This window comes from Ipomoea triloba, chromosome 6 (genome assembly GCF_003576645.1).
Source record: "Ipomoea triloba cultivar NCNSP0323 chromosome 6, ASM357664v1".
NCBI classification, from domain to species: domain Eukaryota; kingdom Viridiplantae; phylum Streptophyta; class Magnoliopsida; order Solanales; family Convolvulaceae; genus Ipomoea; species Ipomoea triloba.
In genome coordinates, this window is record NC_044921.1 from 16,264,498 (window position 1) to 16,279,469 (window position 14,972).

Here is a 14,972-nt window from a genome sequence, read left to right on the forward strand (position 1 = left end):
AGAGCTAAAACAGCAGACAGTCAGAAAAAATGAACTATATTGACATGAAGTATTTAGAGATAGTCTAAAACAGTATTGGTAAATAGAACTGCATATTTAGAGCTAAAACAGCAGACAGTCAGAAAAAATGAACTATATTGACATGAAGTATTTAGAGATAGTCTAAAACAGTATTGGTAAATAGAACTGCATATTTAGAGCTAAAACAGCAGACAGTCAGAAAAAATGAACTATATTGACATGAAGTATTTAGAGATAGTCTAAAACAGTATTGGTAAATAGAACTGCATATTTAGAGCTAAAACAGCAGACAGTCAGAAAAAATGAACTATATTGACATGAAGTATTTAGAGATAGTCTAAAACAGTATTGGTAAATAGAACTGCATATTTAGAGCTAAAACAGCAGACAGTCAGAAAAAATGAACTATATTGACATGAAGTATTTAGAGATAGTCTAAAACAGTATTGGTAAATAGAACTGCATATTTAGAGCTAAAACAGCAGACAGTCAGAAAAAATGAACTATATTGACATGAAGTATTTAGAGATAGTCTAAAACAGTATTGGTAAATAGAACTGCATATTTAGAGCTAAAACAGCAGACAGTCAGAAAAAATGAACTATATTGACATGAAGTATTTAGAGATAGTCTAAAACAGTATTGGTAAATAGAACTGCATATTTAGAGCTAAAACAGCAGACAGTCAGAAAAAATGAACTATATTGACATGAAGTATTTAGAGATAGTCTAAAACAGTATTGGTAAATAGAACTGCATATTTAGAGCTAAAACAGCAGACAGTCAGAAAAAATGAACTATATTGACATGAAGTATTTAGAGATAGTCTAAAACAGTATTGGTAAATAGAACTGCATATTTAGAGCTAAAACAGCAGACAGTCAGAAAAAATGAACTATATTGACATGAAGTATTTAGAGATAGTCTAAAACAGTATTGGTAAATAGAACTGCATATTTAGAGCTAAAACAGCAGACAGTCAGAAAAAATGAACTATATTGACATGAAGTATTTAGAGATAGTCTAAAACAGTATTGGTAAACAGAACTGCATATTTAGAGCTAAAGGATCTTACCAATCAATTGCTTGACATCTATTGCTGGATTACTTTTCAAAGTATGGAAGGGTATGGGTCTGTACATGTGGTAAGGGAAATTTTCAGACCTAGATTCTTTCATGATAGTCTCATGATTGAACTGCAGCATGAACTCGTGCATGCTAGTCTTGTACGTATGCCAATTTGCAACAACATAAAAGTTTTTGAAACAATAGACACTCCCTTCTAAAAACCTTTCGGGGAATTTTGGTAGAACATCCTTTGGTATACAGGCATGTATTACAGTTGCCTGTACATAGCAACAGTTAACAAATATATAAAAATAAAATTATGATACGATCAAAATACTAAATAATTACGTTTTTGCAGAAAATTGGAAGATGAAAGATACCTCTTCGTCGTGCAGAACCAGCTCTTTACTCTTGATCTCGGATGAGCCCCTCCTTTCCATTACAGTGTAGGATCTAACCACTCGAACCTTGACAGCACTCCTCCTCTTAAACGTCGTCAACTCATTCAACAGACAATACATCCCCATGTTCCTGAAGTTCTAATGCAAATAGGATATCACCTTGAATTTGATTTGATTTGCCGTTTGTATATTGCATTTATTCGTGATGGTTCACTAACCTGTAATATATATGTCTGCGTTTTAATGGACGTTTTGGCCTTCCCGGTGAATGCATACCTGGGATGTTGAACCGTCGGCAACGATTCCCTTTCCGATGAAAAGGGAATGATTTTGTTTACAGACGTGTGCCCCACAAAGCCTAGTATTTGAATTAATTATGTTTCCTTTCTGAAGATGTATTATATTAGAAGATGTCCTTTAATAACGTTGTTATTTCCAAAACTGCACTGTTTCGCCATTCCCGCTTATACTGTTTCTATATCCAAAACTACGCCGTTTGTTCATGGGCGGGAACTGCATTTAATGCGGTTCTTCTGGCTTTTTTATTATAGAAGACAAGGCGCCGACATAATGGTGGAATTCAAAACAAACCTAAAAAATCGATTAAGATTAAAACAAAAATAAAAAGCATAATAATGCAATTCAAAACAAACCTAATAAATCTATTAAAATTAAAACACAAATAAATAAACCTTATTACCTAAAGTTGAGTGGACGGATCGGGGAAGTCGGGTCGGCGACACGATATTTGTTTATTTACTACTTATAATTGACAACCGAATACACTTAAATTGACAATTTGTTTATTTACTACTTATAATTGCCAACCGAATACACTTAAATTGACAAAAAAAAATTGATTGAAAAATATATTTTTAAAAATGAAACAAATAAAAAATAATCTATATAAAAACTAAAAATACAATTCACTTTATTTCAAATATAAAAACTTATAATAATTGTAAGAAAATTAAAAAATAATAATAATTGTAAGAAAAATTAAGAAATTTTTTGTGATTTGTCCAACTTGTCACAAGCATATGAAGTACACCCAAATACAGAAGTACTTAAAAGCGGGCCCACCTAGCGTAGGGTTTTCCTTTATATTTTTGCCACTCTTCTGTTCTCAGTTTTTTTTTTGTCTCTCCCCGAAACCTTACTCCGCCTCCGCCGCACAACCCTAAGAGAGGCACGGAAAAATGGCTCAGGAATCCCTAATCCTCCGCGGAACAATGAAGGCTCACACCGATTGGGTGACGGCCATCGCCGCTCCAATCGACAACGCCGACTTTATCGTCTCAGCCTCCCGCGACAAATCCATCATAGTCTGGTCTCTCACAAAGGACGGCCCTCAATTTGGCGTCCCACGCCGCCGCCTCACCGGCCATTCCCATTTTGTCCAGGACGTCGTCCTCTCCTCCGACGGCCAATTCGCTCTCTCCGGCTCCTGGGACGCCGAGCTCCGCCTCTGGGACCTTCAGACCGGCACCACCGCTCGCCGCTTCGTCGGCCACACCAAGGACGTCCTCTCCGTCGCATTCTCCATCGACAACCGCCAGATCGTCTCCGCTTCCCGTGACCGCTCCATCAAGCTGTGGAACACCCTGGGCGAGTGCAAGTACACGATTCAGGATCAGGACGGGCACTCCGAATGGGTATCTTGCGTGCGTTTCAGCCCTAATACTCTGCAGCCCACCATCGTCTCTGCGTCTTGGGACCGCACCGTGAAAATCTGGAATCTGTCCAACTGCAAGCTTCGGTCTACTCTTGCTGGGCACACTGGCTATGTGAACACTGTTTCTGTGTCGCCTGATGGCTCGCTTTGTGCTAGCGGAGGAAAGGATGGGGTGATCCTGCTCTGGGATTTGGCTGAGGGCAAGAGACTTTACTCCCTCGAAGCTGGATCAATTATTCATGCCCTCTGCTTCAGCCCCAATAGGTACTGGCTCTGTGCCGCCACAGAGTCTAGCATTAAGATCTGGGATTTGGAGAGCAAGAGCATTGTGGTGGACCTCAAGGTTGATCTTAAGCAGGAGAGTGAAATGGCTGCGGAAGGAAATACCTCTTCCAAAAACAAGGTTGATTTGTCATTCCTTTTATATTTACTGGCTTTCCTCTTAAGATTAGATATTCTTGTTTAATGTGAATTTCCATGGATTTAGAATTGCTTGAGTTGAATAATGATAACTTGTTATTGTAAATGGAATTATCTTTGTTTCTTGCCATTATCATTGAAATGCTTCTCTAAATCCAATATGTTACAACACTACTGTTGAATCATCAATCCATGCTTAGTATTTACTTTTGAGTTTATCATATGTTTTTTCCTGATTTCTTTCAAAGTCCTAGGAATTAGTTTTGAAAACTGTATGCCGGGTTGAAGGACATGCCTTACTTGTTGTGTTAAAGCTTGATGCTTTCTATTAAGATAATAAATTACTAGATGATAGGTTAGCAGGGGATATGCATATAGTTCTTGCTTTGTTTTGTGAAATCTATATCATATCTCTTTATAGTTTCATTTGATTTTTAGATGGTTGAAGGACATACCTTATTTGTTGTATTAAAGCTAGATGCTTTCTATTAAGATAATAAATTACTAGATGATAGGTTAGCAGAGGATATGCATATAGTTCTTTCTTTGTTTTGTCAACTCTCTTTTTAGTTTCATTTGATTTTTAGATGATATATTTACTGAGGGTGTGCCATCCTGTCTTTTTGTAGGTTTATATGATTTTTAGATGATTTGGTAGGAATTTGGTTTTAGTTCAATTCATTTATTCTCTCTTTTGGGTGGTACTCTTTTTGAATGTGGCAAGTAATCCTAGTCTGCTCTAACGATGCACATGATGTCTTCTAAGATGTATAAAACCTCTAAATTGATATGGATGAAATGGTTGTCTGTAATTTTTGTTTAGGTTGGCAAACATTCTGTAACAAGACCCTTTGGGCCATTTTCTCTCTTTTGCTGTTTTAGAATGAAGCTATTAATTTATTTGATTTTTGATGATTTGACCTAGCAGGTGATATTCTGCACCAGTTTGAGCTGGAGTGCCGACGGGAGCACTCTTTTCAGTGGGTATACAGACGGTGTCATAAGAGTTTGGGGCATTGGACGGTACTAGTAGGTCAATCTTAGGCAAAGAACAACATGATCCATAAATGATCATATTTATTGTTATTTAGAGGTGTGTTTGAATTTTGGAAAGATATCCAGATTTTCTTTGCCTGACTTGGTTTAGCCAGGTATTCGCCGTTTTAATTTTGGATATTTAATTGTGTTTTTGTCACCAAGTTTCCCCTTGAAAGCTCTATAATCCCTTTATCCTCATATATCTTATTTTCCTGTTCTGCTATGGGATCTTGCATAAATCATCTTGTGTGCAGCCATGAGCGAAGTATACTCTTCACTTTTCTAATGCTGAATAGTTTCTGAATTTGTGTTGTATAGATTATAAACAATGTGATTTACATGGGAAGAGTGATAGTTATGAAGTGCTCTCCTTTTATGTTTTCTTGTGGTTCTAATTTGAGTAATTTCCAATTTGGAACAAGAATTGATACTTAAAAGATCCTAGGTTGCGATTTTGATTCCTAACCAGAACCATACCCAATTTTGTTGTTAAAAAAAAATTAAAAAAAAATCCTATGGTGACCAATTCAGTTTGAGGCTTATGGTTTTAGCTTGCAAATTATGTTATGGATTAGGGTTCACTTTGCATTGTGGATCTTGGTTTAAAATGACATTCACCATGTGTATGGGGGGCCTGAGGGTACATAATTTGTTAATCGTAAATATATAATTTGGAACTAGGGGTACATTATTTGTTAACCATAAATATATAATTTGGAACTGCGGGTACATAATTGCAAGTATATAATTTGTTAATCGTAAATATAGAATTTGGAATAATTTGTTAATTGTAAATATAGAATTTGGGTACATAATTTGTTAATCGTAAATATATAATTTGGAACTAGGGTACATTATTTGTTAACCATAAATATATAATTTGGAACTGAGGGTACATAATTGCAAGTATATAATTTGTTAATCGTAAATATAGGTTTTGGAATAATTTGTTAATTGTAAATATAGAATTTGGAACTAAGGGTACATAATTTGTTAACCGTAACCATGTGTATGGTGGGCCTTAGGTTTTAGCTCAATGCAACTAATAAAAGAAATTTTTTTATGTGAAAAATTCAAGATTAAAAAAATATTTTTTTTAAAGATTTTAAGTCAATATGATCTCCACTATTTTGTCGTATTCTATATGTGCATGAGGCCCTTCCAATGGGAGTTTATGGAAGTATTGAGGTGAAGAATCTTATGGTGATTTATCTTTCTATCATTGGGATTGAATAGAAAAAAAATAGAAAATCAATCTAAAATGATAACCAATGAGTTAAAAAAGAATGAATTTTTTTTTTGCCGAAAAACATTTTTCTGAACACATTAGTTTGTGTGAAGTTGTTTCAGAATTTTCGATATTTAGATCTCAAATATTGGGTATGAACCAACAAAATAGGTTTATAAAAAAAAAAAAAACAAAAGAAGAAATTAATCAATCGTTATCATCAACTAGGTTGATTTTGCAAAGTAGATTCAAAATGACACTATTTCAAGGTAACATGATTAATAATCATTCACATTATTCATCACACACTATAGTCATGATACGATGTTAACAACTTATATAAAATAACATCTTTTTTTGGACTAGATACACCATGCAAGGTGAACCTCGATGTAGAGATGGCAACGAGGCGAGGGCGGAGAGTATATTCCCTGTCCCCGTTCTCGATCCCGTCCCCATCCCTAATGGGAAATTGAAAATAGTCTCCATCTCCATCCTTGTGGGGAATTAGGCGGGGGCGGGAGTTCCCAACCTCCGGTCAACTCTTAAGAAAAATTTTACATTAGTGTAATTTTTAATTTTAAAAATTAAAAACTTAAGTCTTAATTTTATAAAAAAAAAAAATATATATATATATATATATATAGGGGTAGGATTCCAATGAGAAAACTTGTTTAGGTAAGATCGTGAGATCAGATCTTATGCATCCATGTAATATTTTTCAATGGTCTAGATTGATTGACACACACTCCGTTCGCACACATTTAATCACCGTTCGCACACACTTCAACTTGGAATCTTAATCAATTTAGACCATTAAAATATTTTGAGTTCAAATCTTGTACATCAATCTAAAAAATTTTAATGGTCTAGATTGTTTGACACACACACTCCGTTCGCACACATTTAATCACCGTCCACACACACTTAATCACTGTCCGCACACATTTAATCACCGTTTGCACACATTTAATCACCGTTCGCACACACTTAATCACCGTTTGCATACACTTCAACTTAAAATCTTAAATCAATCTAGACCATTAAATTATTATAATGATACACAAGATCTAATCTCACAATCTTATCTAAACAAGTGATCTCATATGATCCTAACTCTCTCTCTCTCTCTCTATATATATATATATATAAAAGTAATGCCACGACAGTACAATATATATAGTGGCATTACTTTTATTATAGGGATAAAGGTCAAATAGCACATTCTATTACTCAAGAAAGTTCAATTAGCACCCTGAACTCAAAAAACATTCAAATAGCACTCTCTACTACTAAAAAAAGTACAATTAACACCCTGAACTCAAAAAAACATTCAATTAACTACTCTAACTCTTAAAAAAAAAATTCAATTTTCATTTTTTGTATGTTTCTATGGATAACAATTTTATTTTTTTTTAAAAAATAAATTTTAAAAATAATTACTCCGTATTTAATTAAAAAAAAAAGATTTCGTGTAATTTAATACTAATCCCTTTTAAGTTTAGTGGACTAATTTAATACTCCCTTTGTCCCATTTTACCTATCTTACTTTCCTTTTTAGTTTGTCCTAAAATGTTGTCTTCCTTCTAAAATTGAACATCACCATCATTCTACTTTTCCCGATTTATCCTTATGACTTTTGCTTTCTTTATTGCTTTTATTTTCCAAAATAAAAAAGTTGGGGACATAATTAGAAAGCACATCACATTTACTTTAATTTCTTAAAAAGCGTGCAAAAAGTAAATGAGACATCCAATTCGGGACGAAGGAAGTACTAATTAATTTAATGTTCAATAATAAATTGTACACAAATGTAAACATTATATTAGCATTTTTGTATATTAAAATTTTTACACATATGTAAAATAAATTTTTAAAAATAATTATTAAAAAAAAAAACAGATTTGGAGACGAAATCTGTTTCTTTTTAAATAAATTAAATAATTATTTTAATTTTCTTTTTAAAAACTGTTACCCATATAAATATACAAAAAAATGAAAATTGATTTTTTAAAAGAGTTGGAGTAGTTAATTGAATGTTTTTTGAGTTCAAGGTGCTAATTAAACATTTTATGAGCAGTAGAGAATGCTATTTGAATGTTTTTTGAGTTCAGGCTGCTAATTGAATTTTCTTTAGACCCCTTTAAATATACACACACATAGAGTTCTATTCCGATAAAAACAATCCTTAAGATATAAACTTGCGGAGAAATTTGGAGCATTTATTTTTATATTTTACTGTCTAAATTTGATGTAATTGTTTGGATTTTATATTTTGATTTTAGTGCACGGCTGTTTTGTTTTTATTTTGGTGGGGGGCAATTATGATTTTTTACACAAAAAAAAAAAAAAAAAACATTTGTCATCTCTCTTCCTTAATCACTTGGTGGTGGTGGGTTTCTTTGTTACGCACGCTAGTTTTCTTCTCTTCATCAGCCGCAACTCTCTTTCTACGCAATGGTGATCCCTGGGGTCGCCGGACGTAGTAAAAGTCGAGGACCACCAGGTCCAAGTGTCGATCGAGGTGTGTTTTTCTCCGATTTTCCCTTTTTTGGTGTTCGTAATCTCGTTTTTCTTAAAAAATAAATAAATAATAAAAATTCTTGGTGTGTGCATTGTCTCGGTTTATTGCCGGCGGGGTGTTACGGTCGGGGGGGGGGGGGGGTTACCGTGTTTTGTCCTCAACAGAAGACTGACATTCGGGAGTTTGGTTTTGGGTCTTTGTTGTAGTTAATGGTTGATGATACTCCACTGCATCTTTTGTGTCGGTGGTTAATTTTTTTGTGGCAATTACTATATCATTGCACCTACTTTTTCTATTTTGTGTTTTGGAGCCATATTTAGTGTGTGGTGCTATTTCGTTTTGTTTTGTACTCTTAATTATTCTACCATTCTATAGCTATATCCGCTAGTGGCTATAATGCACCCCGTAATCCTGTATGCACATTAACACGCAGGTGAATGCATTCATTTGAGTATGGGCAATTCCCAAACTATGTGTATTCCGCTGGGTGCACACATGTGTATGTGTGTGTGCACTTGGCCTGGTATTTATGCACACTAGGTAGGCTGTGTGCACATATTCACGAAGGTGGATGCATTCATTTGATATTTAGGGAATTCTCAACCAAGCGCGCTACGTTGTGTGCTCTCGAGACTATGTGCATGTGCAACCTAGCGGATAAAGCCGTACTCATTTTTATCAATTATTCCACCATTCTATAACCATGTCGGTTATGTTGGGTACACACATGTGTATGTGCGTGGGCACCTGGCCGGCTATTTATGCACACAAGGCAGTTGTGTGAATGGATTCATATAGGTGGAAGCATTCATTCGATATTTGTGCAATTCTCAACTAAACATACTACGCTAAGTGCACTCGAGACTATTAAACAAACCTGTTATGTTTTTTACTTATTTTTAAAAGTGCAAGTGTTTGGTTTTGATTGTCATAAAATATTTAAAGTGTTTGCTTACCTTTTTCTATCGTACCCATCTTCAATTCCTTCGCTCCTAGTCGTTGGGTGTCGGGGTTTCCCGATGCAAGGTTGCGGCTGAAGGAGCAGTCGTTTATGTCGAAGGGAATTAGCGAAGAACAGTGGTGTCCTCCCTTAATTGGAACACTAAAATTACTGCACCCTTCCAATTAAGGGAGGACTCCACTACTCCAATTAATATAGGCGCATTTAAAAAAAAAAATGATACAATAGGGGTAAAGTAGGAAAAATATTTTAAAAAAAAAACTAAAATGAAAATAATATGAACTATTCATTTCAACAAACAATTATACAAACATTTTTTTTGTTACCGTTAGGAACTTAATTTTATTGGCTTTTATTAGGTTTGTAGATGTAGATGTCATTTTAGATCAGTGTCCACAATATAATATACCTAGAATAATTGGTTGGAATACATCTTTAATAAATTAAATAGGATATTAATCACAAGATTTCTTGGATTGAAACACTAATAAAGTTCTATAATTTTTCTTTCCGTAGATAATCCTAGTTCACGCTTCCATCCCAAAGGTGGAAGAGGAATGTTAGGCTTATCAATAGCTCAAAGCCTACTTCCATATGGAACCACTTCAGATGAATCTCCACATGATATATTCCTTTCCATCCCACAAAAGAATGGATTGGCAGAGATGTTTGCCCTTATATTTTCATATATTTCTTTTGTTGGAACCAGCCTCCATTTACAACATTTTGAACACTGAAAGCTATAAGCCAGTATAGATGGGTACACCTTTGCTAAATCTTTTTTAAAAAATATAATTATATTATGTGCAAAATTGATGGGTTTTTTAACCACCCTAACCATAGAACTGATTATTTTTAGGATAAAATGGGCTATGAACATGACGAAATATTAAATTGAATGCTAGGTCGCATGCATGTGCCTATTAAAAGGGAGGCGCAAAGTACAAGCCTAAGGAGCTATATATTATAATGCCCAGATCTCCTAGGGAGGATGCCTGAATAGAGAGAAAACAATGAGAATATTGCAATGATCCCAATCAAGCTCTAGTATTTATAGTGTAGGGTGTTTGTTTCTCCCTGTTGATCCCATGCAAGTTAAAAGTCTAGAAGGAGATGTGGAGAGGCTGAATAGATTTTTAAATATTTTTAGATTCTTTTGAAAATTAGTTCTAAATGAGCTTGACTTTAGAAAACAAATTAAAGTTAGGAAAATAAGTTTCCTTTATTTTGAAGCTTAGCTTGCTAAAAAAGATGATGTAGTTAAGTTTGATATGTTAGCATGCTAGTGTGTAGGGACTGTATGGAGTTAGTTGCTCAGAAGAAGTAATGAAAATGAAGAGAGAGATTTATAGTGGTTTGGAAAACTTTCCTACTCCACTCTTTTGCTTAAATTTCAAAGAGGATTTTACTAAGTATTTGTTACAAAAATACGATGTGAATCGAAGCCTTCGGTTTCTATTGGTTGACATAAGTCCTTGAGACAATTCATCGACTTGTCTTTCACTGCGTTACTTATTAGAGCTAGCCAAGGGTCATTCACGAAGTCTCCTTGCTAGACTGATCTCTCAACTTCAATTTCTTTAGCTTGAAAGATGGTGTTAGTCGAGTGTTGGACTTGAAAGAATCAAGCTGATTCTTCTTTTAGCTTAGAAGACTTGATGTTTGCTAAGAAGCAATTTCTCTCTCAATAACTTTCAGCAATGGATCATGCTTATCAATGTACTGCCGACATGTTTGTTTTGTTTTTGTTTTGTTTTGTTTTTATTTTTTTTTATTTAATGGTTAATAATAGCAACCAATTCAAGGAACTGGAAGGTTAGTGTGATGGCTACTTGATTGGTTCTCAGTATTCAACTTCCTTTAGTTTTAGGTCTAATGTGATGTGATGTATTGGCTCTCTTTGCAGTGCAACTTCTGCTATGTTATTAAACTATCTTAAATCATTGTCTAGGATATGATGAAGCAGAATACAACCCCAAAACATCCCTCTCTAATATGTTTCTACATTATGCAATGAATTCATGTGACATTTTGCATAGATTATGATATATTCATCTCTGTCCCTAAACTAAGTAATGTGGATATTTTGATTTTGGTGCTGCTAGACTAATAACCCCAAATAGTTACGTCACAGCATATCTGACCATACCCCCATGGGCCATGGTTATTAACACATTCTCTCAGAAGAAAGCAGGGAACAGACCATTTAAGTTTATGAATATGTGGGTAAATCACCCAAAGTTTAATGAAGTGGTTCATAACTTTTGGGAAGGTACTCAACAGTTTATTTTGGCAAATAAATTGAAAGCTCTTAAGCATCCCTCAAAAATCTCAATAAAAAAGAATTCGGTCACATCTCTAAAAGATTTAAAAGAGCGAATGAAGAATTTTCTACTGCACATGAAGCTCTATATGTTGTACGTGCAAGTGGGCTGAGCGAGAATTGGTGAGAAAACTTAGGAAAAAAAAACTATTTTCCTTATGCAAGCATAGAGACAATTTTTTGCTCATAAATTAAACACAAAGCATCTCCTTGAATCAGATAGAGGTTCACAATACTTTCACGACTTGATCAAAAAGAAGAACTCGGCCAAAGTAATTTCTTCAATTTTGGATTACAATGGGGAACCAACAACTTCCCTGGACCAGGTTGGTTCTTTGTTTGTTAATTATTTTATAGACTTTCTAGGCAAAGTTAGAGAAAGGGAAAAAACAAATGAGTTGTATTTTTGGCAAGGGCCGTGTGTCTCTTCAGCAGGCTAAGGAGATAGTTAAACTAGTCACAGAAGTTGAAATTAAAGAGGCTCTGTTTTCAATTGGAGATGAAAAGGCCCCGGGATCTGATGGGTTTACTGCTGCGTTCTTCAAAAAGAGTTGGGAGATGGTTGGGCTCACTGTTACAAATGCTATAGAAGAGTTTGAAATTCTGGTCAGTTGCTTAAATAATGGAACAGCATGTGTCCGGTACTCATACCTAAAAAATCTCATGATTTAAGAGTTGAGGATTTTCGCCCCATTACATGTTGCTAAGTTTTCTACAAGATAATTACTAAGATTATTGCAGCTCGAATGGTAAGCTTACTCCCGGATGTTTTGAATCCGGCAAAAGAGACCAAAACAAATGTCTCATCTGGTGGCCATGCCGTTTAGGCTGAAACCTCTGAATGTAGTTTCAACATTCCTTGTTCATTTCCTAGGGTATGCCCTATGGTGTGTTGTACATGTTTTATGTTTGATAGTATGGAATAAAAATTCACATTACCCCTAAAAAAATAAAGCCTAAATTTGTGCCCTAATTACTATACTAATCCAAGAACTCTTACCCATGTGGTCACGTATTTCATAACTGCCCTAATCGACCCAAAAAACTCGCACTTAGCAATCTTCTCCCTCAACTGTTCGTCATCATTTCCAAAGGATATCAATCCCCTAGATTTGGATTTTCATAGAAAGATTTCTCAAGTTTAATTAATTTATTACTATTCTGTGCAACTAGTTCTTGATTCTTCTGGTGTGATTGCTACACTGAGAAGGGTAAGTTTCCAATATCTCTAATCAATCTTGAAGAGATTCCCTATGGGATAAGATAAATAAAAAGGGACTGATTAGTTATTTTAAGCAATGGCAACTTTTTCTTTCTTTAGTTCCTTTAGGTTATTGTTTTTATAGGTGCAAAGTGTTTGCTATAGCCTTTCCCTGATTCTGGTTTCTCTTTTGCATGATATCAGTGTTTGAAATGGACTGGTTTTTTTTTTTTAATCTAGGTTATCATTTTAGTCTTGTGGCTTGTTCCACTTGTTCCAGAAAATCCAAGAACTCTTACCCATGTGTTTTATCAAAGCATAGCTTAACTGCCCTAATTGACTATGATGGAAGAACTCGCACGCAATAACACAACCAAACATATATGTGTGTAAGGTCATAGTTGGGGTGATTTATGTGTGTTTTCTGTTTTCAGGTTGTTATGGCTATACCTTATATGTGTTGTCTATGTGTTTGAGACTACTATTAAACTATGACATGATAAATAAGCAATAGAGATCACCAGTTTAATATTGTAGAAAATCAAATTTACCTGCCATAATGAATTAATTAAACAATAAAAGTGGTTTAGAGAGAAATTAATTTGAAACAAAAGATTATTTATCAGGTATACAATCTAGGACGGTAAATTTTAAGTTATCTCGTGTCGTTAATACTAGAGCCAATCGCTTCGATTTTTTAGCTCGAGCTCACCTAATTTAATTAAACGTAAACTTGGATATTTAGAAATGTGCCTTTTAGAGAGGTATTTATATTCATTCATATGCTTCAAAGGACGGTGGGGATCGACTTGATTCTATGACTATAATTTCGTCTTTAAAATTTTCTAGATAACTCCATACAATTCTTTGAGTCCTATAATATTTTAGAAGATTTTAGAAATTCTTACATCTTTAGAGTTATGTACATAATTTCAGAATATTTTACAAAATTTTAAAAAGTTATGTAAAAAATTAAAAAAAAAAATGATCAGACGATGCAACTAACCTCCAAATTGTATAGCAAAGTATGGCTCGGGGCGTCACATTTAACTTTAGCTTTAATTTTGCCCTTCTTGTTTACCGTAAGGAATTAAAGTAATGCCAACTTTGACATTTTAAATTTCGTAAACAATGTCATGTGCAAATCATGCACGAAACATTCACACAAATAGTCGATTATCATTTCCATTTCATTCAATAATCTTAACCGTTACATACAATTCTTTTGCCCTTTTTTTTTATATATATAAATTTAAAAATATAATAATTATAAGTGTTTTTTTTTTTTGTATTAAAGTGATAAATATTACTTTAATATATTATTTTTTATGTTACAATATTAGTTTTTTTTCTCATCACATTACATATTAATTACAATATTAGTTTTTTTATGTTACAATATTATTAAAGTGTCATCACATTACATAGTAGTTGACCCATAAGTATTAGTTTAAAAGTGTTGTTGTTGTTATTATTATTATTGTATAAATTGTATAAAAGTAATATGTATTACTTAAAAGTATTAGTTTTTGGTATGAAATTTTTACTCTAACATCAGAATTGTTTTGACGAGGAAATAAAGTTATCTTTATACCAAAACTTTCTTGTATTAATTGATTTATTATTTTGTCTATTGAAAGTTGAGTGTGTGCTTTTTAAAACAATCAAATACACTATTTTCTTAGAGTTATCCTAGAAGCCACCATGCATGGGTAAGTATAAAATAATAATTTGTAACAAACTGTCATATAAAATAATAGTTTAACATTATACTTATTTTACACCGTTAGAGGTTGAATCTTAACCGTGGTATTACTCTGGACAATAATTTGTCACAACACTTACCATATATCGAAAAGAAATATTGGTTGCCTTACAAGACCTATCATTTGTTGAAAAGAGTTTTGGTACGTAGTCCTAATTTTGCCTCGGCAGAAATTTGGATTTTTTTTTTGTTTTGTTTTGGGAATGAATTATATACTTGTTTTTAGGAAAAAAATATTGTCTTAAAAGGAAATATATATTATATTGCTAGATTTTATGTACTTTCTTAATCTAATCTTATTCACGTGTCGTTTAATTGTAAATCCTTTCTAAATTCATTATTTTTGG

The 14,972-nt window shown here is 33.7% G+C and overlaps 2 protein-coding genes across 2 annotated transcripts; one reads left to right on the top strand and one right to left on the bottom strand.

Annotated features, from left to right (window-relative positions):
* Window positions 1-1,082: 1,082 nt before the first annotated feature.
* LOC116023563 lies at window positions 1,083-1,929 on the bottom strand. The gene is made up of 3 exons (XM_031264565.1): window positions 1,709-1,929; window positions 1,470-1,628; window positions 1,083-1,367 (listed from the first exon to the last, which is right to left on the bottom strand). The coding sequence occupies exons 2-3, from the start codon at window positions 1,614-1,616 to the stop codon at window positions 1,083-1,085; spliced, it is 432 nt and encodes a 143-aa protein (XP_031120425.1). The 5' UTR covers window positions 1,617-1,628; window positions 1,709-1,929.
* A 700-nt stretch (window positions 1,930-2,629) lies between these two features.
* On the top strand, window positions 2,630-4,927 carry LOC116022788 (guanine nucleotide-binding protein subunit beta-like protein). The gene is made up of 2 exons (XM_031263659.1): window positions 2,630-3,568; window positions 4,514-4,927. Exons 1-2 carry the CDS (start codon window positions 2,690-2,692, stop codon window positions 4,613-4,615), a joined length of 981 nt encoding a protein of 326 aa, XP_031119519.1. The 5' UTR covers window positions 2,630-2,689; the 3' UTR covers window positions 4,616-4,927.
* The last annotated feature ends 10,045 nt before the right edge of the window (window positions 4,928-14,972 follow it).

Coding starts and splice junctions, on each gene's coding strand:
- LOC116023563 (XM_031264565.1), bottom strand. CDS start 1,616: ATGGGGATGTATTGTCTGTTGAATGAGTTGACGACGTTTAAGAGGAGG. Junction 1,368..1,469: donor TGGTTCTGCACGACGAAGAG/GTATCTTTCATC, acceptor TGCTATGTACAG/GCAACTGTAATACATGCCTG.
- LOC116022788 (XM_031263659.1), top strand. CDS start 2,690: ATGGCTCAGGAATCCCTAATCCTCCGCGGAACAATGAAGGCTCACACC. Junction 3,569..4,513: donor ATACCTCTTCCAAAAACAAG/GTTGATTTGTCA, acceptor TTGACCTAGCAG/GTGATATTCTGCACCAGTTT.